We start from the raw sequence: 25,667 nt of genomic DNA, 5'->3' as shown, positions 1-25,667 counted from the left end.
TTCCTCTTTTATCTCCTTCTATATACTAAGAGCTACAGCGTCTTTCATCCTAGAACCGTCTCCTGTCAACCTGGAAACACTGTTTCAGTAGTCTTTTCCTCAGTTTCTACAGACTCTAAAATAAGTATGTAAACGAGAAAGGCGTGGTCCTCCCCTCTGCCCATCAGTGATACACAGCTCCTTCTGTGGGAACCTCTGTGAAAGAAAATAATAAGAGGACACTGTCCTGGAGAGAGCAGCTTCAGCTCCCAGAAGCAGATGTCCACCATCAGCATCTTAAAGGTCAATTCCCGACAACCAGCTTCTCCAAGTACCCTGCAAGTGGCTACACGACTGTGCCTATTTTTAGTGCCAAACATTTCACTTACCAGATTGAGCTGAATCTACAATCACCAAATGTTCTCAATCACATGCATGCTGTCTGATTCTTTCGAAAACAGACTTGGTTAAAAAGTGCCTCTGCAATCAGACATACTGGGGCAAACACAGCAATAGCATGTTTTCGAAGGGACCAAGTCTCAAAGCAGAAGCCCCGAGGATGTTTTTGTTAGAAATTGGCAACTGCCCATACAGTTCATTTGGTCTTGCCCGAAGATCTAACAAGGATAAAATGCCTATGATATCCACCAGATGTGACTATCTAATATTTTAGAAAAAGACATCCATCCTTAACTTCTAAGAGCCCCTGATGCTACAAAGGCTCTCCTGCTCTAACCCTCAGAGAAGCAAAGGTTCAAGGGCGAGAAGAAAGAGGAGAAAGAACACCTCCCATCTCTTTCAGCCAGACTTTTCCTGAGTCTGTCCCTTTTACATACTATTTTTACTAGATAAACCCTAGTACTTCCATGAGAAGTTAGAGGTAATTTGTTTTAATGTGGAAAACCTTAGTACTTGACAATCTCCCGTGATCTTAAAAGCAGCCCATAAGGAAATCACTGACCTCCAGTAACCCAGAAAAGCAATTAACTTACCCATTTCCTCCACTCCCAACCAGTTCTCTCTGCTGACAAACTGGGAGAATTCACAAGGCAATGGTGTATTAATAAGCCTAGAAAAACTTCTTGTCTTTCTATTGTAAAACTTGAGACATAAGATTACATCAAACATTCCTGCATTTTGGTAACTTACAAACATCAGTGTGAGCTGTCACTCCTCACATGAGTGATTTAGTGGTGTGACAGAGCAGAACTCTGTGGAGAAAATGAATCTTCACCTAGGGCTTCCAGCAACAATGTCTTCCTGTCCCAGTGTAAAACACCGGCCACCACCATAACTTCTCCCCCTGAACTCACTTCAGAGAGGAAAGCAAGAAGGTGAAGCAGGCCAACACCTCCTAACAAAGGCCATCAAAGGCTGGGTATACTACAGACTTGGCAGGGATGGAGGTCACAGTCATCTTAGGGATAGCTGGAGAAAAAAAAAAAAATCCTACTGACAGAATTGTAGCCAGAGTTGGCCAGACAATGTGGCAAGAGGGTCTGTCCACAGAAACAGAAGTTTGTTCTGGAAATCTACAGAGAAATGGGGGCAATTCTGGACTGGGTAGCTCAGTGTTTCTAACCTAGAAATAGGATGGCCTAGCAACAAGGACACTATAATTTGTCAAGAATTATTAGTCATCTTTGTCCTCCAAATGGAATTAAGCTCCTGCAGTCACAACTGAGGAGGTCTTAAGATTCACAATGCTGTGTACATAAGCTACAACAGTTGCAGGGCAGAGGGGGCCTGCCCCACCCACCAAGCTGCCTTTGAGCTGGTGTTCCTTTCCACCTCTACCTTGCAACGCTGAAGACACACTGAATGCCAACACTGCACACTCCCATGTGCACACACTTAGGAAAGGAAGTGAGCCTTACCAGACCATCACAGTTGCTAATGGCAACAGAGGTTCCTGGAATGTCCATGATGTCACCAACATAAGCACAGCTAGTCTGCAAAGGCTCTGATCTCCAGATTCTTTCCGAAGCACTTCCGTGTTGACGGCCGTTTCCGGGGTCAGTTATATTCCCAGGCACTGGAGAGGTCTCATGCCATTCCACAACAGCCCCAGGAGCTAGGAAGTGAGTGTTGGGCTTTAGTCGAAGATGAAAATCTCTTCCAAATGCAGTGACGTTGAAGAACAATTGCCCTGAGTTAGACGACACATCCCTGGGTGACCTCTTCTTGTGATTTGCAGAAAGAATATGGGAAAGATAGTGTCCTTTTAGATTCGTACTAACTGGTGTCACCAGCTCATACTCTCTATATCTTTTTATTGGTAAATCTGTAGGTAAAAAAAGAGAATTATAAGATGTCAGATAGTAGGAGAACACAACACAAAGAACCTCCTCAAAAAGCTTAACCACACTTTGCAATAAAATTATCCCCGAGCCAGGTCAAATTTAACATATTTTAAGAACGAAAATCATTTCTCAAATGCACTTAGGTAATTCAATTAATTATTTTATTTTTAAAAGTGTATTCAATCATGAACATTTATACCTTGTTGCTATATTTAAGACCATGAATTATGTTTCTATAAACTATAGCTGGCTCATTTAAAATTAAGACATACTCCTAAATCACTCAGGATTCCCATAAGAATTTTTAACAAAGTAGTTATCATATAAAATTTCTTGATTTTATTTTTTGTCCTTGTAGAATCCCAAAATTTATACTGCATTCTGTATCTTCCAAATGCTGCTTCTACCCCAAATTTAAGATTTATACTCTAACTTATAACACTATAGTTTGTTATTTTTTTTTTATCCTTACATCCCTGACAATCACATACCACTGATAAGGAAACAGATTCAGGAAGAGCCTGAGTCCAAAACTAGTCAATTGTGAAACTTGGATACAAATCCAAATTATACTACAAAACCTATACACGTTTTTTTCCTCTGTTGTACTATGGTACTATGCCACGATATTTAATCCTGATTTGAAAAAAAAAAAAAAAAAAAAAACTAAGAAGAAACCACAATCTATAAATTGACATGCAGAGGCATGAGAGTATGGCATTCTCATTTTATACTGTATTCCTTCCAAGGAACAGGTGTCCATTAACATATATTTGGAATCCACCTTATAACACAAGTAGTCATTTACATACTACACTAAATCTCCCAGTCAGGACTGTTTCCCATAGGTTAGTTAACTGTATGGACTTGGGAAAGATAAAAGAACAGTAAATATTGGAAAACAGTAGATATTGCCCAAGGGCATGAAAAAAAGCAAGCACAGGAAGGAAAATACATGAGCATGAATATAAAGATTCCCACTTTCAGAATTCTCATCCCAAACCAGTCCTGTAATGTTTTGTGTTATCTGACAAAATTAATTGACTCAAAATAATGACTGTCTATAGAAATTGAATCTTTGTTATCCATGTAAAATATTTAGAGCATTAAGATCCACAATGAACCAATGATTTATGTACTTAGTGTCTTTGTAGAATCACCATGTCCTCAAGGGTAAGGTCCCAGAAGACAGATGAGGCATGTTGTAACTTGGAAACTGTTGGTGTACATGTCAATGCTATGCTACCTACACTGACCAATGCATTATATTAAAATACCACTCTTGGTTACAAGTATAAAGCAAGTAACACGTCTGCAAGTATTATAAGACAGAGAAAAAGGGAAAACTCTGCATATCTGAGGGAGGGTTGCATCTGACCCCAAGATCTCAGCTACACATCCCTAAAGCAGCTGAGCGAAAGCATGATGCTGGTCTGCGTTACAACCAAATCTTAGCGAATGTTTTCATCAGTCCTGGTTTAGAACGGGGGTCGAAATTTAGGGGATGAGCATAAGATTTACAGGGCAGAGTGATAAGGAGGAAATGTCCACAGGCAAATCCAAATCAAGTCCTTGAATGTGGCCTAAGAAGGCCCAACCAAGTAAGTTCCCAAAGGACAATGGACCACCTTTCATTTACTTGATACTCTCAATATCAACATATAGTAACTTAATAAAAGATTTTTCTATATATCAGACTCTACAGCCAGGTAGGTTTGTTCAGTCTGTATCTGTTTTTCATAACCAGATGTTTGCTTTGTCTATGCTGCTAGTCATACTGACTTCTATTTCTCCTCAGAACCCATGAGCATCTCCCACACATCTCCACATCTAACAGTAATCTGTTAGAACTCTTTCTCCATCAGTTTGTTGCTTCAAGGGAAGGAGAGAGCAATGCTTAAGTTTAATGTATGGATTTTCCATCTCCTCTGAATGGAATTCACACAAGAACGTCTAGACAACATACTGATGCCTGGATTAAAAGACTCGAGAATACAAATGCAGGAGGCCCTTCCATACCCAAGAGGATACTGAGAGCATCACACAAGACAGCAAGCCATACATCCTAGACCTCTGAGACAGTTCCAGTTCAGACAACATGTTCTGAATTTTTACTTAAAAGAAAGATGCCACATAAAACCTCTTTCCCTGATTCTAAAAAAAAAATAAATCATTTTTCAAATGTACACATGAGAATCACTTCTAAATGAAACCCTGAATTCCCATTTTCCTGTTGGGAATTAGGGAACTAGGGAAGAGATGAACTCAGCAACCCCTAATACCTTGGAGATGCCTAAGGAACTCCCAATTGCCTGCTATTTGTGGGCAAAATACTATGCACTATGATTGTGCTTGGGAATGCATCATCTCTAACACAGCAATCATCGTAGGTCAGTATTATTACCCCTATTCTATAAATGACAAAGTAGAACTAGGTCTAACATGGCAAGTGAGATACCTAAAGAAAGTCTCAGTTCTGAAAGCTTGGGCTCTGAAAGACTACCACATCCACATCCACTTCAGCTCAGGTGGAACGTCTTGCTGTCAATTTTTTACTCAAGATCTGACCTATCTTCATATAGGCTAGCATATAGCACAGCTACAGTAACTTCTGTGAACAGCTTTACATTCTAGTTCAGGTAGGAGAGATGAGGAAAGTGGGTAGAAACTCAAAACTACCCAAAGCATTTTAATATTATATTACCATTACAAAAGAAAACCAAATGATGTCCAATATTCACTCACTGAATTTTAAAAAGCATGCATTTGACAGGCCCAACTTCTACAGAGCAGATCTGTGTGTGGATAGGAAGGAACAGCAACATGCAAGACACCACCAAGCTGAATCAACGATCTCCTTGGTCAAGGTCTTTATATTCCCATGAGTTGTTTCCCCAGTTACTAACTGGATATTAACAGTCACTACAACGTCATGTATTTGTCAAGAAGTTCATATGACAAACCAGAGACTCAGAGGATACTGTCACTAAAAATGTAAAAAATTACTTACTTATTAAGAAAATGTCATGTTCAATTTTTAAAGATAGAAATTATACAACTGCCTGATCAATGGAATAGAATTGAAGACCCAGAAATGAGTCCACAGACATATGGAGCCCCAATTTTTGATAAAGAAGCCAGAAATGCACATTGGAAAATAGACAACATTGCCAACAAATGATGCTGGTTAAACTGGATGTCTGAATGTAGAAGAATGCAAATAGATCCATACTTATCACCATGTACAAAACCCAACTCCAGATGGATCAAAGGCCTCAACAGAAGGCCAGATACACTAAAAATGATAGAACAGAAAGTGGGGAATAGTCTTGAACTCATTGTCACAGGAAAAAATACTTTCTGAACAGAATGTCAACAGCACAGGCACTAAGATCAACAATGAATAAATAAGATCTCATGAAACTGAAAAGCTTCTGTATGGCAAGGTACACCATCATTCAGATTAAAGTGACCCACTACAGAATGGGAAAATATACTAAATGCAAATCCAATCGAGGGCTAATCTCCAGAATATATTTTTTAAAGAATCAAAGAAGAAGAAGAAGAAGAAGAAGAAGAAGAAGAAGAAGAAGAAGAAGAAGAAGAAGAAGAAGAAGAAGAAGAAGAAAAACCTGGACATCAAGAAAACAAATAACCAAATTAAAAATGGTGTGTGTGTGTGTGTGTGTGTGTGACACACACACACACACACACACACACACACACATAAATATATTATGAAGAATTCTCAAAAGAAGAAACCCAAATGGCTCAGAAACACTTAAAGAAAGGTTCAACATCTTTAGTCATCAGGGAAATGCAAATTAAAGCTACTTTGAAATATCACCTTACACCACCAGAATGGCTAACTAAGATCAATAAAACAACTGACAGCTCATACTGAAGAGGATGTGGGAGAAATAGAAACACTCATGTGTTGCTTGTGGGAATGCAAACTTCTAGAGCCACTATGGAAATCAGTGTGGTGGTTGCCTGGGAAGCTGAGGATCAATCATGTATACCATTCTTGGGCATATACCCAAAGGACACTTCATCCTACTACAGAGACACTGCTTAATCATGTTCAGGGCTGCTCTGTTCATAGTAGCCAGAAACTAGAAACAACCTAGCTATCTGTTGATGGATGAATGGGTAAAAGTTGTGGTACATTTATACAGTCGAATATTATTCAGCCATCTAAAAAAATTACACCTTGAAATTCATAGATAAATGAATAGAACTAGGGGGAAAAAACATCTTGAATGAGGTAACGCAGACCCGGGAAGACAAATATGGTATGCATTTGCTTATATGATGTTAACTGGTAAGTCAATGACCAGCAGTCTGTAATCCATATAACCACAGAGGTTAGGTAGAGACTAGGGAAGAGGGACAGATCTCATTAGAAATGGTAAATATCATAGATAGTTATAGATGGACAAGGGGTGAGCGAGGGATAGATCTCATTAGAAATGGTAAATATCATTGCTAGTTATAGATGGACAAGGGGTGAGCGGGGATAGATCTAGTTAGAAATGGTAAATATCATAGACAGTTATATATAGACAAGGGGTGAGCAGGGACTAGAAGGGGAAGCTCAATCAGGGAAGAGGGGGAAAGAGGGCACAAAGTAGGTAATAATGGGAGGGATGCTAAAATCAAGGGCCATCTTAATTTTATGAGGGGTCATATGAAAATCTAATACAGTAGAAGCTTCCTAGAATATGTACATATACGAAGGTGACCTAAATAAAAATGGCAAATAACCGAGGAGATGAGACAGAGCCCCAACTGAGCATCTCTTGTCACCAAGTGAAGCTTATAGTGCAGGGAATGGATTACATTCCATTGAGTTGTTATGCAAAGAAACCCCATGAGAACCCCCAAACAACCAAGGCTATTGGTGGCTCTCCATAAACTGATGGTAAAAGCCCTATTTCTGAAGAAAACACCTACACAACTCACTGAACATGGAGCAGTACAGCTGGTGCCTACATAGAGCCTTCACCCCTACATGGTACTGGAAAGTATACTGGATTCCACCAAAGAAGAAAGGTAAAAACTAACCCAGCTACAAATCTTTTAATCTTGAAGAGTGACCTGCCTGTAAGATACACCAGTTCAATAGTGGCACACAGTGTATAGGAGTAACCAACCAATATTTGATTTGACTTAAGGCTCACTCCATAAAATGTAACTAATAACCAACACTGCTTGGGTATCAAAGAACCTGAGACTAGAAAGCCTGGGGACCTAGGAGAAATCCAAATGCTACTGTTCTGCTAAAGAAACACAGCAATAAAATTACTCCTAACAATATTTAGCTATACTCATAGATCAGTGCCTTGCTCAGCCAGCATCAGAGAATCTGTTTCCTGCAGCAGATAGAAACATACAGAGAACCACAGCCAGACAATATGCACAGAAGGAGAGACCTTGGAACACTCAGACCCAAAAGGGACATCTCCATAAAACCCCTCCCTTCAGGGCTCAGAGAACCCTGCAGAAAAGGAGACAGAAATAATGGGAACCAGAGGGGTTGGACAACACCAAGAAAACAAGGCCTTCTCAATACAACAGGGATAGCATGCATATGAACTCACCAAGACTGCCACAGCATGCACAGGGCCTGCATGGGTCTGCACCAGGTGGGGTCTGTGGTGGTTTGAATAGGTATGGCCCCCATAGACTAATATGTTTGAACGTTTGGCCCATTAGGAGGTGTGACTTTGTTGGAGTAGGTGTGGCCTTGTTGGAGGAAGTGTGTCACTGTGGGGGTGGGCTTGGAGGTCTCATATGCTCAAGCTACATCCAGTATGGTAGACAGTTCACTTCTGTTGTCTGCAGATTAAGATGCAGAACTCTCAGCTACCTCCCCAGCAGCACGTCTGCCAGTATGCTGCTGTGCTTCCTGCCATGAAGATAATGGATTAAACCTCTGAACCATAAGCCAGCCCCAATTCAATGGTTTCCTTTATAAGAGTTGCTGGGTCATAGTGTCTCTTCACAGGAATAGAAACCCTATGGCAGGATCCTAGAGCTGAGAGAAGAGAAAAAACACCCCATCTATAACCCAGAAACTGTCTCTAATTGATAGCCACTTGGAAATAAAAAATTAGATTTCTTCAAGGAATTTTAACTGGGAACCAAATAATTCTTAAGAGTAGGCCCCATGCCAAGCAGTAGATGGCCCACACAAAAGAAATTTAACAGTATCTTTGGAAGTTCTTTGTCTCACAATGCCAGGGTATTTTTTTTTTTTTTTTTTACATTACAGGTCATTTGCATATATATTATAGCTTCCAGTTTTGTGTTTTTATAGGACTTTAGTGTGTACAATAGTGTATGTCTCTGCATCTATAAATGTGCTTTTTCTTATGGCACTTTATTACTATTTTTAGGTGCCTGTTTTCTAACAAGAGAATGAAAGGGTATAGATTGGAATAGGTGGGGAGTTGGGGAAAACCTGGAAGAAATAGGGGAAGGGGAATCCATAATCAGGATAAAAGAAAAAAAAAAGAGATTATACAATTGCCAAAGCATTAACTGTGAAAAATTTCAATGGGCCTTAAGTTTAACAGGTACAGAGCATGTGAACACACTATAAAGCCTTACCATTGGAAAGCTCCATTGTTACTCTCTACGACCACAGCATTATATAGGAGCAGAGCTTTTCCCATAGCACACTGGAATCTGTGGATAGTCCACCATCCATAGTACTACGGATGAACTGTTTGTAACCACATGTAACCACATGTGACCACAACCACTTCAGTAAGTGTCCCGTCTATTCTACAGTTTCCCCTCTGACATTTTCCCTTTCCCTACTAATTGTATTAACCATCGACATCTTAGAAATCTTAGTGATATGTTTACTTATGCATTTTTTCTCTATTTGCACGTGATCTTCATGAGAACATCCGTTCTCTTCATTACAGAGCCCAAAGTGGGTCAATAGTTTCTGTGAATAAAAAAATGAACGAAAGCAGTTTGAGCCCAACGAGTATCTAAAATTAGCATACATTCTTCTCCTTAAACAGCAGACTGTAAAGACAGACATAGACCTAGAGCCAGAACTCTGTCTGCAAAACATGTGTATAGTTCTCCCAGATCCTACTGACCTATAAATCAAATGTTTCACGGCATTCACGCCTTACAACTTAAGCCACCAAAGTAAATAATGGATACAATTATTAAAACAGACCTCCAGGAAGGCAGACATGGAACCTCTCATTCACAGGAGCAGGAAATTAATTCCCATACTATACCAGTCAAAACAATTATTTTAAATTAAAAACCCATTAAGTCATTGTCTCTTTCTACATGCTAAGCATCTCCAGTCAATGTGGTTATTTTTTCCTTAAGTTACAGGTAGAGTGCCTTTAGCTTGAGCTTACTTCTCCTGCTTTACCAGGGGCCATCCCAGCTCAACCTGACCCACCAGGGTGGGAATCCATGGCACAACTTCTCTGTCAAAGTGAGACTGGGCTCCATCACAGCCTCTTTTGTTAGGAAAAACATCTTTGATGTTTCTATTTCAGCATGCTCAGAACCTAGGCAGGCAAGAGGGAGGTATTCCTCTTTAGGATTTTCTCACAACTCAAACCACCCCTAACAAAGTCCTCCCACACCTTCTCTGGCAGCCTGATTATAACAGAAGTTTTTAGGGGGAGAGGGGGTGCTCGCATATCTAAATTCCTCTTTTTTACAATGTCCCCTACTATAATATATTAGTTATACACAATAATGAGTTTACAGCTTTTTCACATGTACTCTGATCGTACTGACTCCCTATTACTCTCTGCCTCTTCCCTCCAATCTCCACTTCACTTCCTTATTAATTACTCTCCTTCCCATTTTACTGTATTAAATCACTACTTTCACATGGACGTTTTTGATAGATACATGTAAAGCTATAGTTAGATATAATCATTGCATACCAAACTACATCAAAAGCAGTACCCTATTTCTACAGAGAGGCTGAATACTCCAACCCTGAAACCCATGGAAAATGGACCCAAAATGCTCTAAAGTATGAAGCTTTGATAGTTGATCAGATGTCAGAAGCAGAAAATCTACACTTAACTTCATGTGACTAGCCACAGTCAAAAACGTTGGTACAATAACTCATTATGTAGATGCAAATCTTCCAAAATCTGAAACACAAAACATTTACAGTCCTGGGTATTTCAAATAGGAGCCTTCAGCTTGTATTTAGAATTATTTGACTTTCTGTTTGAATGTCAACCACGGTAGATTGTCTTAATAGTTTCTAAACTTGAATCATTTCTGAGGGTTTAGATCCTCTTTACATACGTCTGTGTTTTTAGCATGATACTGTACACATAGTAAACAATCAAGGCAAAATATATTCAAAGAAAATAGCCTGTATTTTCACTCTGTAGCTGAAATCCATCAGTTCTCTGCTGAGAAACCTTAACTCATGTAAATAAAAATGAATATTCAGCTTGGGCCTCTGACTTCACCATTTCTGCTCACACTGATAGTCATAAATCAAGTCAGGAAGTCATATCAAATTTTCTTCCCATTATGGTATTGTTCAAGACCTAATGACTTTCCCTACAAATTGCCCCTCTTTTCTTCTAGTCACTTCTAAGTTCTCATTACCTCACAAAGAAATATTACCTAGTGCCAAGTCCAAACTCCCCACATACAGTTTTCCTTACTAAATATTATGAAAATTATATCAAAATACTGTCTAAACCACTGTCCAGAGAACTACTGTAAAGCCCCAGGTCTGCAATGCTTAAACTACACTACCCCCTCAGTGATTTTTAGAAACCTTAAGACTTTCTATGTCCACTCTTACCCATAAAAATGAAGACAATAGCATTTACTTCACAGAGTGTCTTAATTGTGGTTTCTATTGCTGTGAAGAGACACCAGGACCACAGCAATTCTTATAAAGGAAAATATTTAACTGGGGTTGGCTTACAGTTTCAGAGGTTTAGTCCATTATCATTATGGCTAGTAGCATGTAGGCAGACAAGGTGCTGGGGAAAGAGTTGAGATTTCTGCATCTTGATCCACAGCAGAGGAGATTGTGTCCCACACTGAACATAGCTTGAGCACAGGAGACTGCCAAGCCCACCCCCACAGTGATACATTTCCTCCAAGGAAACCACACCTACTCCAACAAAGCCATACCTCCTGACAGTGCTACTCCCTATGGGGACCATTTTCTTTCTGACCACCACTGAGTTATTATAAAAATGAAATGACCCAACAATTCAAAGTGCTCACAATAACATCTACTACTGAATATGTACACATATCTACCCTGAGTTCAACCCCCCGCACCACAAACAACATAGACATAATAAATAATTTTACCATGCTATTCTTTCCAAATAGTTTCCCATTGTTTCCTGATAAAACTCATAACACTGATACTTTTATTCATGTTAGATTCCCAAACTGCTAACCAAATACTCTGACAAAACAGAAACTTGGAGGGAAGTTAGCTTCATCTAAATCAAAACTTGTGTTGCAGGAGATTTGTTTGTGTTGCTGTTCTGAGACCTCCAACGGAGTTGCCTTGGTTTGGAGGGTGGGGCCCACATTCAGCTGGCCAGGGTGGACCATAGAGTTTTCAGACCCCCTCAGAGGAGACAGACACACAAGAGGAATAAGAAGGGACCAAAGGAGATGTGCAGGCCTTTTGAGCTAGGATTTGTGAAGAATAGAGGTTGCTGGTCAGTTTCTCCATTGCTCAGTGAATCTATCAGATTTTACACTAATGACTTACTGATGGCCATTTTTTATTAATACAACAACAAAAGAAGACACTTTAAAGTTGGGCATACGAGTCTCTCTGCAGTGTTTTCTCAGTGTCATCCCCCTTAGCCTTTGGAAGCAGAGTTGTGCTCAGTAGGCCTGGCTAATCACCTTGCCTTTACAGCTCACTATGCTAGACTACCAGGAAAAAGAACTGACTGGCCTCAAGCCCAATCCTTTCCAGAAAACCAATGCATAAGTGACAGACTTCCTGTCTAAGCTTCCACAGTTTTCCCTGTCAGGTCACATGACACAAATCAAAGCTACCAGTACATGAGCTTCCTGGTTTTGTGTGTGTGACTTATGATTTCCAAAATGGCAAGGCCTTTGGGGCATAAGTCTAGGACAATAACTGAGCTGAATGTCCCTTCTCAGAGAGTGGGAGGAAAGGAAGGATGGTTCTTTTGGGGACTGTGGTTTCTTGGGAGTGAGTGTTCCACGTGTGGCTGGTCAAGACACTAAGTCATCTTATTTCCTTTATACCTTTGGTCACAGGTGCTGCAACACGGAAAATGTGACTTATTGTCCCCTGAAGTATGTTATAGGTGATACACAAATGTCCCCAGTACATGATAATGTTTGCATCTCAGTGATGCAGTGTATTCCCCATATCCAGCTGTGTTTAGGTGTTCTAATCAATATCAAGGCTTTCCGAGGCACAGGGAGTATAGGAACATTTGAGACTGATGCTTGTGTCCTTCCTTCCCCGGGCAAGGAAGAGACCTGGGTGCAGTGCTGAAGCACTGAAGGTCTGGAGTCAGAAAAGCCTGCATTTGGGTGTGGGCTCTAGCCTGAGTGCTTTGGCGTCTTGCAAGAAAATTGTGAAAATGAAGGCTTACCTAGGGAAATCAGTACAATAGAGACCACAAAGCTCAAAGAAGATAAGCAATGTGAAGAGCCAACTCCATTGAAGCCAATCTGAACACATGGAAAATGACTTACTGACACTCTCATCAAGAGAAGGGAGCTCCCTCCACCCCCAGCACCTCTTCCCTGGGCTCCTGCTCCAGTCTGGAACGCCTGCTGTGACTAGGACCATAAACCTAGGTTGACAGGGCACCTAAAATCCAGGCATGCTGTAGCAATTCTTGCCCTATGACCCCACCGAGAGACCTGGGATTCTTTTCCAGGAACTGCTGATCACAGCACTGTGGAGAGGCAGCTCACATAGGCAGTTTCCTTTATCAGGTACACATCCTCAGCAGCACAGTCAGCTGGCCTCAAGAGTGAAATCACACCAGCATCTCTGAGACCCTGAAGAAACAGCTCAAGCCACAGCACCCTCAATGCTGAGCCGGGGGGGAAAAGGAATAACTTTCATCACAACTGACGGCGGCCAGCTGCTCTCAAGACTGGACGTTAAAGAGGACACCAAATGCCAAAGGGCTTAGCGGGGCTGTAAACACTTACGGGGAAGGGAACACATCTTCTCTCCCAGGCAATTATGAACACACTGAAATTCGGAACACAGCCAAGTGCACCACCCCTTTTTGTCCTCTCGATTCATCCCTCTAGGCTCTTATCACCACAAGACAGATTATTCTCAGTGGGTCTTTTCTTTTAGCTACACATCTATTTTCATAGTTCAAGCTTTTTTATAAAGCTGTCTGAAAAGTGAATAGGCAGTGGGTGGAAGACGCATTAAGAAGGAATAAAGAACTGTGAACTAAGAGAGCTTTCCTTTCTCTTTTAAATCTGCCTTTTAATAAATATTTGTTGCGATTGCACAATGCTTATGTTCTATAAAGTGACGTGGGAGAGAAGAGCACATTCTTCAGTGTTCTGGAACATTAAGTCAGGTAAGAGAAGGAAATACATGCTTGGAGAAGTATAAAAATATTTTCTGGGCTACATCTTCAAATAGCCAAATAATAACAGGATAACAAGATGAGGAGGTTTGTTTTGTTTTGTTAAGTGAGGAAGAGATGCCAAAATATTAACATTCCTAGCTTAGATTTTGAAGAAACACTCAACTGTCACTATTAGAAACTGTCAGCTCAAGGGTTACATCAGACATTGCTATACAAATCAATATTCCTCGCATTTCTTCCTATTTGCAGGGGAGGGGGGTAGTACACTTAATGATTAATATTGGATCTAGAATTTAAATCCATAAACGTTAAAATTTGTTCTCAAGTGTTAAAGCCAGGGAAAACGATGCTAAAAAGTACAGAGAGACTTCTGAAAGGTCTTCATTGGAATGTTTTTTATGACAATTAAATTTTCAAAATCTAAAATAATTTGTTTGTGAGGGGCCAGGCCTGTGGGTTTTCTATTTCTGAGATACCAGATTAGTGTAAATTTAGTGATGAGCAGCACTGCTCAGGCAGCTATGCTGCATCACACTGTGTGGAAAGCAGGGTACCAGAAAGACAACAAACTCTGGGAAGAAACCTGTTCCCTTGCCTTCCTCAGCTTCCAGAGGGCACTGGCTGATGACCTCATCTCCAATCTGCAAAGCCACATCAGACAGAGCCCTTCTTGGGCTGCCCTCCCTCCAGCAGCCTTTTGCCCACCCTCCTACTTACAGACTACCACCCAGATAAGCTTGGATAATCTATTTTAAGGTTGCTTGATTAACAGCCTACTTGTACCTACCAACTACCTCCTCCTTTACTAGGGGCACAGGTTCAGAGAATTCAGATCCAGGTAATTTGGGAGGAGGGGAGGTGGGCACTAATCCACCAACCCCAGGCACCATTTCAAGGTTAAGCCTAGGACTCAGTTCAGTCACTATCAGCAAAGCTATCCAGGCGGATGTCTCTTTAGTGAAATAAAATGTGGAATGGCCACCTAGAGATGCTGATGACAAATTTCACCACACCTTGGGGACATCAAGCTAATCCTCGTAGAAAGAAAGACAACACAGAGGCAGAGGCAGGGGAAAGTGCCAGGGTGGGGAAGGAGACTGCTGTAAGTGGAGCTGGAGGAGAGGTGAGGGCATGACTTGAACTGTAGCTTCAGCTATGCCTAAATTTGATCTGTTTTTTTTTTTTTTTTTTTTTTTTTTTAACCTATGAGAACCGGATTCCTATCACTAACATTCAAAAAGGTGGGCCTGCTATATGAATTTTCCATGAAATGAAGACGAGGGAATTCCAATAAATAAAGTGGAGAAAAATGGAAGAATTGAGCCAAGGAAGGTCTTCCATCCTAGTCCCAGAAATTAAAAAAAAAAAAAAAAAAATCTAATCTGATTAACTCAGAACTCCCAAATTTGCTGTGAACTCACATGACACCTAAAAGTTCCACAGTCTTCCACCTTTCAGACTTGAGGTGTTTGGGTTAAGAATACTCAGCAAAGCAAGTCTACACAAATAGCTTAGAATCCCCAAACTCAAATCTGAACACTTCCGGCCTCAAGCATTTTGGATAAGAAAGACTCACCCCGTACCACAAACACAGCTATGAGTCATCCAGATGGAAGAACCTTTTGTCTTGTTCCTTACTCAACTCCCTTTGCTGCTGTGTTTCAATGATTTAAGCAACCCTGCATTGAGAAATCAGCATGAAGATAGTATGTGAAAATAAAACTCTCAAAGAGGGAATGGTATGCTAAGTGGCCGGATGGTTTACAAGGCCATGGCACAGCAATTTCACACTTCTGAAAATTCATGTTGGGCAGCAGACCTAAATGTAGGAAATAGAATGAAACTCCTCTCTTTAAGTCAATGTATGAGTTTTATTACATGGTATCAAAGTGCGAAGTACTTTGGAATGTCACATTGTTTGCATACTAATAATGTTTTTAAAAATACTTTTCTAAGTACAAATAGAAGACATTCTAATACTAACAACTGTTAGTCTGACTTGCTTCCCATGGGGCAGCATTTTAGGAATCTGCATAAAAGTATCAACCTCTAAGAAGTAAGAAGTAGCATGGTGTGCCCAAGTTGAATACAAGAAAGTGGCACTGGAAGGTGTGATACAGTGGGGTTTAAACGACACAGTTTGCACAACCTGTTCCCTGACTTCTTGATAATGTAAAGATAGGATGCCAATAAGTCCTCAGAATAGACTTTGCATGGACAAGAAAGAAGTCCAAGTTGAATCACTAATTATTTCAATTACTGTTTCGTTTATAGGCTCGTGTCCATAAATATATTTACTCAATATGAAGAAAAACCATAAGAAATGAGAGATAGTACCTAAGTCCACAGGGTTGGGGAATTCATATTTTTAATTCTATTTGACCTACAAGTTTCCCCAAAATTATTTTTGTTTTACAGTCAATTCAAGAGCAAGATGTATTGTTTCAAGCTGCTTGCAATCTGCCTAAAGTCCACACAGATCCATCATGCTGAATTTGTGGCAGTCATTTTTATAAACAAGAGAATGACATTTTACCACAAAATCTGTCTTAGGGATTATAGTTAGTCATCAAGCACAGTTACTTGGGAAATTAAGATGGAACAATTACACATGGGGTTGGAGATTCCTGGTACTGGGAAACTCCCCACATTTTGCTATCCATTTTAAAGATATAAGTCTTGAATATTATTTTGTCTCTGCTCTCCCTCTGGTCTATGCATCTTCCCAAAGTACTAATAAAATTACAAAACCATGCTTATATAACTGCTCATATTTATTGAGTATTTGCAACAACAAAAATGATAAATACCTTGCATCTTTCAGATACTCTTAAATATTTTAAACATATTCTAATATTTAAACAAAGCCAAAATTAATTTTTAACTAATTTTTTAAAAGATAATTCACTCCTAAATTGCAAGGAGTTTATTTCACACTTTTTTTTTTTCCAAAAGCCATTTGTCAAAATATATGATGTGCTTAGAAACCAACCTCTGGGGGTTTCTCTTTAAGGAGTCACTTAAGGTAATGTGATATAAGGTAATGACCTACATATAACACCATGTGGCAAATTTCAATACTATGAGAAAGCAGATACCATAAGAAAAATAATGACCAAGTTATGGACAATTAGCATGACCGGAATTTGATGTCTTTTGCAAGAAGTTTGTAATGATGTGGAAAACTAAAATAAATATACCAAACCAGTTTTTCTTCATACAAAACATATTACCACACTAGTTATTCCAACCAGATGGCACACCAACTATGCTTCATGTAGACAGGTTGATTATTCCTTATCCAAAATGTTTAGGAATGTGGTGTTTAGTCTTTCAGATTTTGTGACGTCTACATACACTTTACCAGTTGAGCATCCCAATCCAAAAATCTAAAGTCTAAAAGACTGCCATTAAAAGAACAGTGAGTAAAAATTGCCAGCTTGTCAGTTCTTTGGGCTTTAACTATCAGAGTTCCAGAAAACACATAAACAGTAAAGAAGGTAACCACAGTGCACAAATGTAACACATGTATAATCTGAATAAGAGAATGATAGCTGGCAGGAAGAGGCACCAGTGTAGTTTAGGACTCAAAGTTGATCTGTATTCCATTCCAGGATTGCTAAGGAGAGGCTCTACCACTAACAGCAATCCTCTCACAGAAAGAATGAACTCCGTGGAAGTCATCCCTGTAGACAGTCCAAGTGATATAACCAGATTCTTCATCTCGAAACCACTCATAATTTTACCAGGCCATTTGGAACTATCCCTAATGGATTTCCAAGGCAGTCTGAGTTGGCCTCTCACAAGCAAAGAATGTTTGAAGTTCGTCATCCTCGGGCAGGGGTGACCTTGAGGGTTTTCTTAACATTTCTGAGCACTACAGCATGATTTGAGAAAGTAACAAGAGAACAGCAAAAGCATGGGCAAGAAAACTTGCAGCTCAACAGCAACAACATTCTTCAGTCGCAAGGGAGAGCAGGCAAACAGGCAATAATCCCAAGCAGGTTGTGTGCAAAGCACACAAAATGAATGGGCCAAGGACCTTGTACTTTGTGGCACAAAAGTAGTCACAAGACACCTTGATAACATTGAATAATTAACTGATAGCCATTGTCATAGTCACTGTTTGCCCAGGGACTCACTAAACCTGAAGAAAGGCACAGAACAAAAGCATTTAAGGATATTCCAGAACATAGAGAGATCTCAATGCCATAATGCCCAGCCTGCTACATCCAGTTACCAAGTAATGAGTCTCTGTGGACCACCAGGTACCAAGTGTGGCTTTATATACTAAGACACAGCCATGTTCAAGCCAGAGTCTTGGCTTTCATGTGGTAGGTAAGCAGTGACAGTGTTTCCTTACTCCATGTCAACTATTAGGTAAGTGACTTCCACTAAACTCTGAAAAGTGTGCATAGATACAGACACAGAAATATAGATATAGATGTAGATATAGATACATCCCAATGATGACAAAGCATTTCTAAGTAAACTAGATGTCTGAGTGGACAAAGATAAGCTCCTTTCTAAAGAATGAAATGCAATGGATTTTGCAACGGAAGAGTAGAAATAGAGCAGAGAAAAATAAACATGCCCCAGTTCCAACCAGGGTTGCTGAGGAAAGACAGCTTAATCCAATACCATGAGTCTTCCTCAAATGACACTCAGTATGGCAAAGTGACGGTTTCAAAACAAAGAGACTGAGGATTCTTTCTCAGATTTTCCAATTTCTGCAGAACTATAATTGTTTCCGAACCGTCATATGTCACAGAGCAAGCCTCCTAACCCAATTAAGCCAGCCATCCAGATGCCCACAATTATGCCTTTGCATCCCACTAAGACCATGTGCTGAGTCAGACAAGAAAGAGCTCTCCAACATTAAGCAGAAACATGCCAAGGGGCTAATGAAACATACTTGACCATACATATATGACTATATTTCAACATGCATAGGTTGGGAAGGGGGGTAGGTAGTTTCTCCCTACTTGACAAAGAGGCCCCAAACAAGATCAGAGTTCAAAATCTATTTCCCTATTTTTCCGTAGAATGAATCATACTTCCCCAAATACAAAGAATGTATTTTTCCCACTGGCTGAGAATCTATATCCCATATAAGACTATATAGGTAAGAAAAATTCTAACCTGCCATCCTCTTCACCTCTCTACCTAAATAAAATCCTTCTACCTTAGTGGGCTAAGACATGTCATATAGATTTTTTTTAAATTGGACTTAGGATGGGATTATGTTTTGTAGACCCATTATGAATTGGAAATTATAAGTAAAAAACACACACACACACACACACACATTTAATACACCCAACTTAGGGAATGAAAAAGTCTAACTAGAAGTGCAGCCATTGATTATTGATGTGAATTGATGATGGTGGAGACAGCTGTTGTATCTTGATGCTGCTGTACCCTGGATATACACAATCCTGCAAGCATATGAAACTTAAATTCCTTTCAAATTTGTCTTCTCGACAGTTTGTGGTTTATTGCTAAATTACATTTATCTCTTCCTGAAACATAATCAGAAACCATTGAGAGCTATAGAATTTCTCTAGCCAATTTGCAGTGCAATAGATCTAAACAATAAATAAGTAAATTTTACAGACTGGATTAGTCTCTCCTAATGTATCATTAATCAAACAGCATCTCCAGGCTATTGCATATATCCACCTTTCAAATGAATGGCTGTCCAAAGAAACAGTTAAATACACAGAAGTGAATGTTACTGAATCCATAAGTCCCTTTTCAAATGAAGACAGCAAAGAAGAATTCATTCCTATGGATAAGATTTTCTGAAATAGAAGCATTCTTAAAACTCCACAGAGTCCGTTCATTGACTATAAATGATGGCTATACTTCATTAGTACAAGACTCAGGGGTTAAAATCTTTATGTTGTTTTTGTTGTTGTTATTGTTGTTTTCATTAAACTTGAGTATAGTAAATAAAATGACAATAGCCAAGAGGAATCCCAGAGAACAGGAGTAGAGAAACAAGTGCTATAAATCTCCAGAAATCAACCTAAGAGCACCAAGAGTGCCCCTGCCAGGCTGCTGACTCATCATCTTCAAGCTAAAATTAAAGCACACCTGCACTGTTTTCTTTTCTGCAGAAAGAACTTCGAAAGTAATTGATACCAACAAAGCCAATCTCAGACCTCTTGCATGAGAGCATCCTGATTCTATCTGAAAACTTCATCAGAGCAACACATTTTATTCTGTGAATAAACAGGATAAACAGAATAAAATGTGTTGGAAGAATGGGTCATCCTAGAACACCTTTTTAATTACATGTTGAAATGCTAGAGTGTCTGATGAAATAAGTAATTTAAAACTAAGACTGTTCTTTTTCCTACTTGGGGGCTTGGTTTTGTTGTTGTTGTTTTGCTTTTTGGTTTTGTTTGTTTGTTTGTTTTTTCCCTCAAAAAGATAGGTAGTGGCTGAGTGCAATCAATCACCACAAAACAATTGCCTCTTCTTAGGCAGTTCGCAGCACATGCTCAGCCACCATCCTCCCTTCTGTCCACTTAAACTCTAAGACTGGGGAAGAGACTCACAACACTAAGCCCCAAGTACAATTTCCTTTACGTGCATGCAGCATGTATAAGTGATTCACAGCTCCACAGTATTGCAAAAGGCAAACAGACTGAGAAGAAACTATACAACTTTGAATTTTGACCTTCTCAAAACAGAGCTAACAGAACTGACATCCTCACACACTGAGCTGCAGCATCAAGAGGAGGCAGCTGTCTCCACCATCAATGCACGCCAATATTCAACAGCTGCACTTCTAGCTAGGCTTTCCCCTCCCCTAAGTTAGGTTCGTTAAATGCATTTTGGCTTATACTATTTCCAATTCATAATGGGACTACAAAACATAATCTCATCCTAAGTCAGGGGACATGTGGACCCAGCTCTGGGCCTGGATATCGGCTTCACCCATTAGCTAACAAGTATGGCCCTCGCTGTGCACGGCAGTAGGCAGCTGTAGCTGCCCATTTCCTTGTCTCAGTAACAGACACACCTCTCTCATCCTGAGATTGTGAGAATCAGATGGGACAGTGCACATCAAGCAATTAACAGGACACCCAGCATTCAGCACGTTGTTGGTAACTTGTAATCAAGTTTGCTGCAGTAGGAATAAATTTCATCTTAAAAAAAAAAAAAAAGACTTTACTGCCTGGTGTGATAGTAGCAGATACCTCTAATCCCAGCACTTAGATGTTCAAGGACATTCTTGCCTACCTAGTGAGTTCCAGGCCAAGCCTGAGCTATGTGAAACCCAGTCTCACAAACAGATTTTATACTGTCACTTCAAAACTACAAAATTCACAGTGAGGGAAGCTCTGCCAAAACTAATATTCTCTTTTCGAGTAATTTAAATAAAATGTGTTATCCTAGATGGTGTGGTGGTTTGAATAAGAATGTCCCCTATAGGCTCATGGACTTGAATACTCCGCCCCTACTTGGTGGAAATGTTTGGGAAGGATTAGGAGAAGGGCTCTGGTGGAGGAGGTGTGTCACTAGGGGTGGGCTTTGGTTTCAAAAGGCTCAAGCCATTCCATTAGTCTCTTTCTCCCTTGTGGTTGTGTCTCAGGATGTGAGCTCTCAGCTATAGCTCCACATCATTCCTGCCTGCCTGCTGCCGTGGCTACATCATCTGACTATGCTAGATTGGGCTCCAACCCTCTGCAACTCTAAACCCCAAATAACCTCCTTCTTCTCTAAGTTGCCTTGATCATGGTGTCTCTTCAGAGCAATAGAGAAGTAACTAAAAGAGTGGTTAAGAGCACTGGGTGCTCTTTCAGAGTACCCCAGTTCAATTCACAGTACCCACATGATGGCTAACAACCAACTTTAACTCTAGTTCCAGGAGCTCTGATGCCCTCTTCTGGCCTCCTTGGGCACTGCACACATGTGAACAGACACAGGTGAACACCCCATACACATATAACAATTTTTAATATGTGTATATAGGATGTTCATTGTAGCCTGGCTTTCCAAATGTGAGCATTCAACACATAGTACTATGAACAACTTCAAAAAATGACCATTGTTTTTGGAGTAACCTGTTACAAATCACGTACTCTGAACTTTAATCTCCTCGCTGGTAAAATGGAAGTAATTAATATCCCCCCACAGCACCAGGTATTACTCAAGTATTACTTAATTTCATTAGCAAAAGGCCTTAACAGTATCTTGCATATTTGAAGATATTTTATGGAATAATTTTATGAACTATAAGAAGTCAAGACAAAGCAGACAAACTTTCCCCCTTTCTTCCTGGCATTCCTACAACCGTCTCTGGTTATAACCAAGGTTACACAAGTTGATGGTCTGACTTTATGCATCTCTTCTGTTCCAGTCCCATTCTAACCCTCCCAGTGCATACCAGTGGCTCAAATCAGTAATAAATTATTGCCTGAGAAGTCAAACTACTAGGGAGGCTATTGACACCACTATAATTTAGCCTAAGGACGAAAGGACCCTCCTACGGAAAGCGGAAGAGTAGAAGTCATTCCAGACTACGAATTATTTTAACCACTAATTAGAAAACTTTCAGAAACAATTCTTTTGCTTAGCTTACTTTGTTCCCTGCTCTCAGCTAGGGTAAGAGTGACATCTGAGAAGGAGGCTTACCTGTTTGCACCATTTCTTCAGTACCAGCCTAGAAGGGGAGGAGGGGGGAATAAGAAAAAGAAACAGTTACTGGGTTTCATCTTATCGCCCTGTGCCATTTATTTCTACCAAGCAGTGCTTTTCCGGAGCTGGTTAATCAGGAGACCGAGAGACTGGAATTGCTGCCTGAAGGCTGAACCATACTTAGTTCCTAGAAGGTTCTTGCGACAGGAACATGAGCCAATTCAATGACTACTTGAGAAAGGGACTTGTTGGCCGGCTTTAATTTTAGTATCTGTGAAGCCAGTAAAATAAATAGTGACCCTCAATGACCTCTTCGGAAAACTCCAATACTAGGTCACCAGACCAGAGAGGCTACAAAAACTCACGGAGAAATCATGCAGTAAGAGTCCCACCGGTTCAGCGATGATGATTTGATTTACTACAAAAGGCTCGCCAGCCTGAGCCTCCTTCAAAGACTCTTCTGAGAGCATCAGCTTCACCTTGAGTCTCCACGGAGTGGGGGCAGGGCCAAAAGGCACCAGAGCTGCACTCAATTTAGCTTTAAAAAAGAGGAGGAGTTGTGCAGAGGGGGAGGGGAAGAGGCGGCAGACGCCTCCAGCTTCGGCTGCCCGCGGAAAAGGCGAGGGCAGGAAGCGTCCCAGGCCCTCCCCAACTGTCAAACTGCAGCCCGGCCGCGGTCCTCCCAGGACACGTGTCTGCTGGGTAGCTCCGTGCCCTGCCTGGGGACTTTTGAAACCCCTTGTCCCCTTGGCTACCCGCAGGAACAGGGAGTCAGGAGGAGGGAGATCCTCTGAGCTCCGGAATCCGCGATCCACGACCCGAACTTTGCCAGAGCGCCCGGAGCGCCCTCGCAAACGGGGACAGCTGGCTGGCCCCACTAGGATGCGATCTGGCCGCAGTCTGACATTCGGACTGCTCCTGGTCGCCGCGGGCTAGGGAAGCCCCAGGTGTGATGAGCCCAGGCTCCCGGGGCAGGGGTGTCCCAACCTCCGGTGCAATGCGCCCCCAGCCCCCCAAGCCCCGCGCAGCGCCGGGCCCTCCACGCGCAGCCTCGGAACGCAGAAGATGCCCCAGAAGGGTAGCAAGAGGAAGAGGGGAGAGTGAAGGGGACGGAGGGGAGGAACTCTGTCGGGAAAAGGTGGGGTTTGAGTTCTTTATTATTATTTTCCACTTACTTGTCCATCAGCTGACGTCCTAACCTCTACCAGAGAGGCTGCTATCAACCAAAGTGACAGGAACACCATCACGAGTCGAGTGCACTTCGCAACTACTGGGCAAAGCAGCTACCCCAGCGCAAACCACCCCAAAATAAGTTTCCTTTAAAAAGCGCAAAGAAAATGGAAGAAAGGGGAGGGGGGGTTGCAGAGCTTTAAAAAAAAAAAAAAATGATCTTGGGCTTTGCTCAATGAAAAGGCAACGTGAGCTGTGCGCCTGGCCCCGTGCCCTGTCGGTCCTTTCCACTTCACCTTCTCACCCTGTCCTCCCAAGCCGACTGTGCGGGAGCCAGAAGGTGCTGCGAGACGGGCAGAAGCTGACCCAAGCAGGCAAGGGACCCGGGCGTCCCACTCTCTGCCCCGGGGCTGCTTTGGAGAGGCGCTGGGAGCACCGTGGGCCGCCGAGGCTAAGCAGCACGGAGACGGCTCGGGTCCCGGGAGCGCGGCGGCCGGGGAAAGTGGGAACCGGAGCCCAGCGAGCGGGAGAAAGAGGCAGCGCAAGCCCTGGAGCCTCCGCCGCACACGCAGTGGGGGCGGGAGGACGAGGGGAGGAGGCGGCCGCCTAGGAGGAGGGAGGAGTGGGCCGCTCGCCCGCTCCGGTTGCTCGCGGCCCGGGCCGTCTGCTCTCTAGCCGCGACCCGCCGCCGGGCGCTAATAAGGCGGCCGAGTCAACCCCCCTCCCCCAGGCGGCCCCTCCCGCCGCGCGCCCACGTCACGCGGGGCCGGCGCCCCCGGCGCAGGGTCAGGACTCACACCGGCCGGGGGCTGCGAGAGCGCCGCCTGGACCCTGCATCCCCCGGGTCTCCGTGATGGGACGAGGGCGGGGAGGGTCCGGGCGCGCCTCCCATCCGGACTGGCGGAGGGAGGGGGAGGGTCCGGGGACCAGACCTGGGCTGGAGGAAATCACCTCCTCCAGACTCCTCTATCCACCCCACCACACCACCACCACCTCCACCACCTCCACCACCGCCACCTCCGCCCAGGCAAGGGAAAGTCTCCCGAGAGAAGCCCAAGGACGTGGGGGATTTTCCCCCTCCAGATACTCAAACCCCCTCCTACGCTTGGATGGGCGTGGGGGGCGGGGGGACTCTCTCCGCAAAGCTCTTGTTTATGCTTTATTCGTTTATATTAGTTTTCAAAGATACCGCGTTCCCTCTCTTGACTCAGCCGGATGCTTCCGTTTATCACTAGAGTACACAGGCCTCGGGGGCTCTTGCTTACAGCCAGATTAAGTTATCTAGTGACTTCTGCGGTTTGCAGCTTTCAGGGACGAAAGGACAGCGACCTGAGAGTTGGGGTAGACCAGGGTGGTCATGGGGGGCGGGGGAGGTGGGGGCGTTTCCCTGTCCTGAAGGACCACCCTCACCCAAGATTAGACCAGAGTAATGAGGCTTAGGTTGAGGTGGAATTTACACCTGGAAACGGGGAAGTGGAGTCAGGTCCTGAGGAGGCAATCCTGCCAAAATGCGGTTAATTTGTGCTATATGTCTTCATAAATTGTTTATTCCTAGGGAGCTGAAGGAAAGGCTGTCCTCCGGCTTACCCATGAACTGCGTTATTGCTGTGTTGGCTCTGTCCTGTCAAAATCATATGAGGACACTCACAGGAACATTTGGGAAGTAGCCTCATCTAGTAACGCAGTGGGTTAGGTTAATTAGTTAATTATTGCTTAGAAATAGGATTAGACCCTCAGGACTGAAGGACCTCTAAATTGACTCTCCCCTTTCAACTCCAGACTGTAGCATCCATTGCCTTGGACTGCCCTTGACTTGAAGTCTAGGGATGAAGGCCTGAACTTTGCACCAGGTTGTCCTATCCCTTAAAAGCGAATAAGCCGCAACGTTGCATAAAGTAAAAATGTGATTCTTGTATACAGAAAAATGGAGTACAAACAGACCTGGGCTCTAGAA

General features: G+C 42.1%; 1 protein-coding gene across 2 annotated transcripts in view; it reads right to left on the bottom strand.

The window, feature by feature from the left end:
• Positions 1 to 24,419, bottom strand: part of Adamts3 (ADAM metallopeptidase with thrombospondin type 1 motif 3) — a 221,094-nt gene extending 196,675 nt beyond the window's left edge. For both annotated transcript variants that reach the window (XM_036201567.1, XM_036201566.1), the window contains exons 1-3: positions 23,719 to 24,419; positions 22,541 to 22,568; positions 1,857 to 2,263 (exon numbers count right to left, since the gene is read on the bottom strand). In XM_036201567.1, the coding sequence (XP_036057460.1) occupies positions 1,857 to 2,263; positions 22,541 to 22,568; positions 23,719 to 23,787 (504 nt within the window). In that variant the 5' untranslated portion in view covers positions 23,788 to 24,419. The remainder of the gene's footprint in view (positions 1 to 1,856; positions 2,264 to 22,540; positions 22,569 to 23,718) is intronic.
• Between the last annotated feature and the right edge of the window lie 1,248 nt (positions 24,420 to 25,667).

Source organism: Onychomys torridus, chromosome 10 (assembly GCF_903995425.1).
Source record: "Onychomys torridus chromosome 10, mOncTor1.1, whole genome shotgun sequence".
NCBI lineage: Eukaryota > Metazoa > Chordata > Mammalia > Rodentia > Cricetidae > Onychomys > Onychomys torridus.
This window is presented reverse-complemented; position numbering and strand designations above follow the sequence as displayed.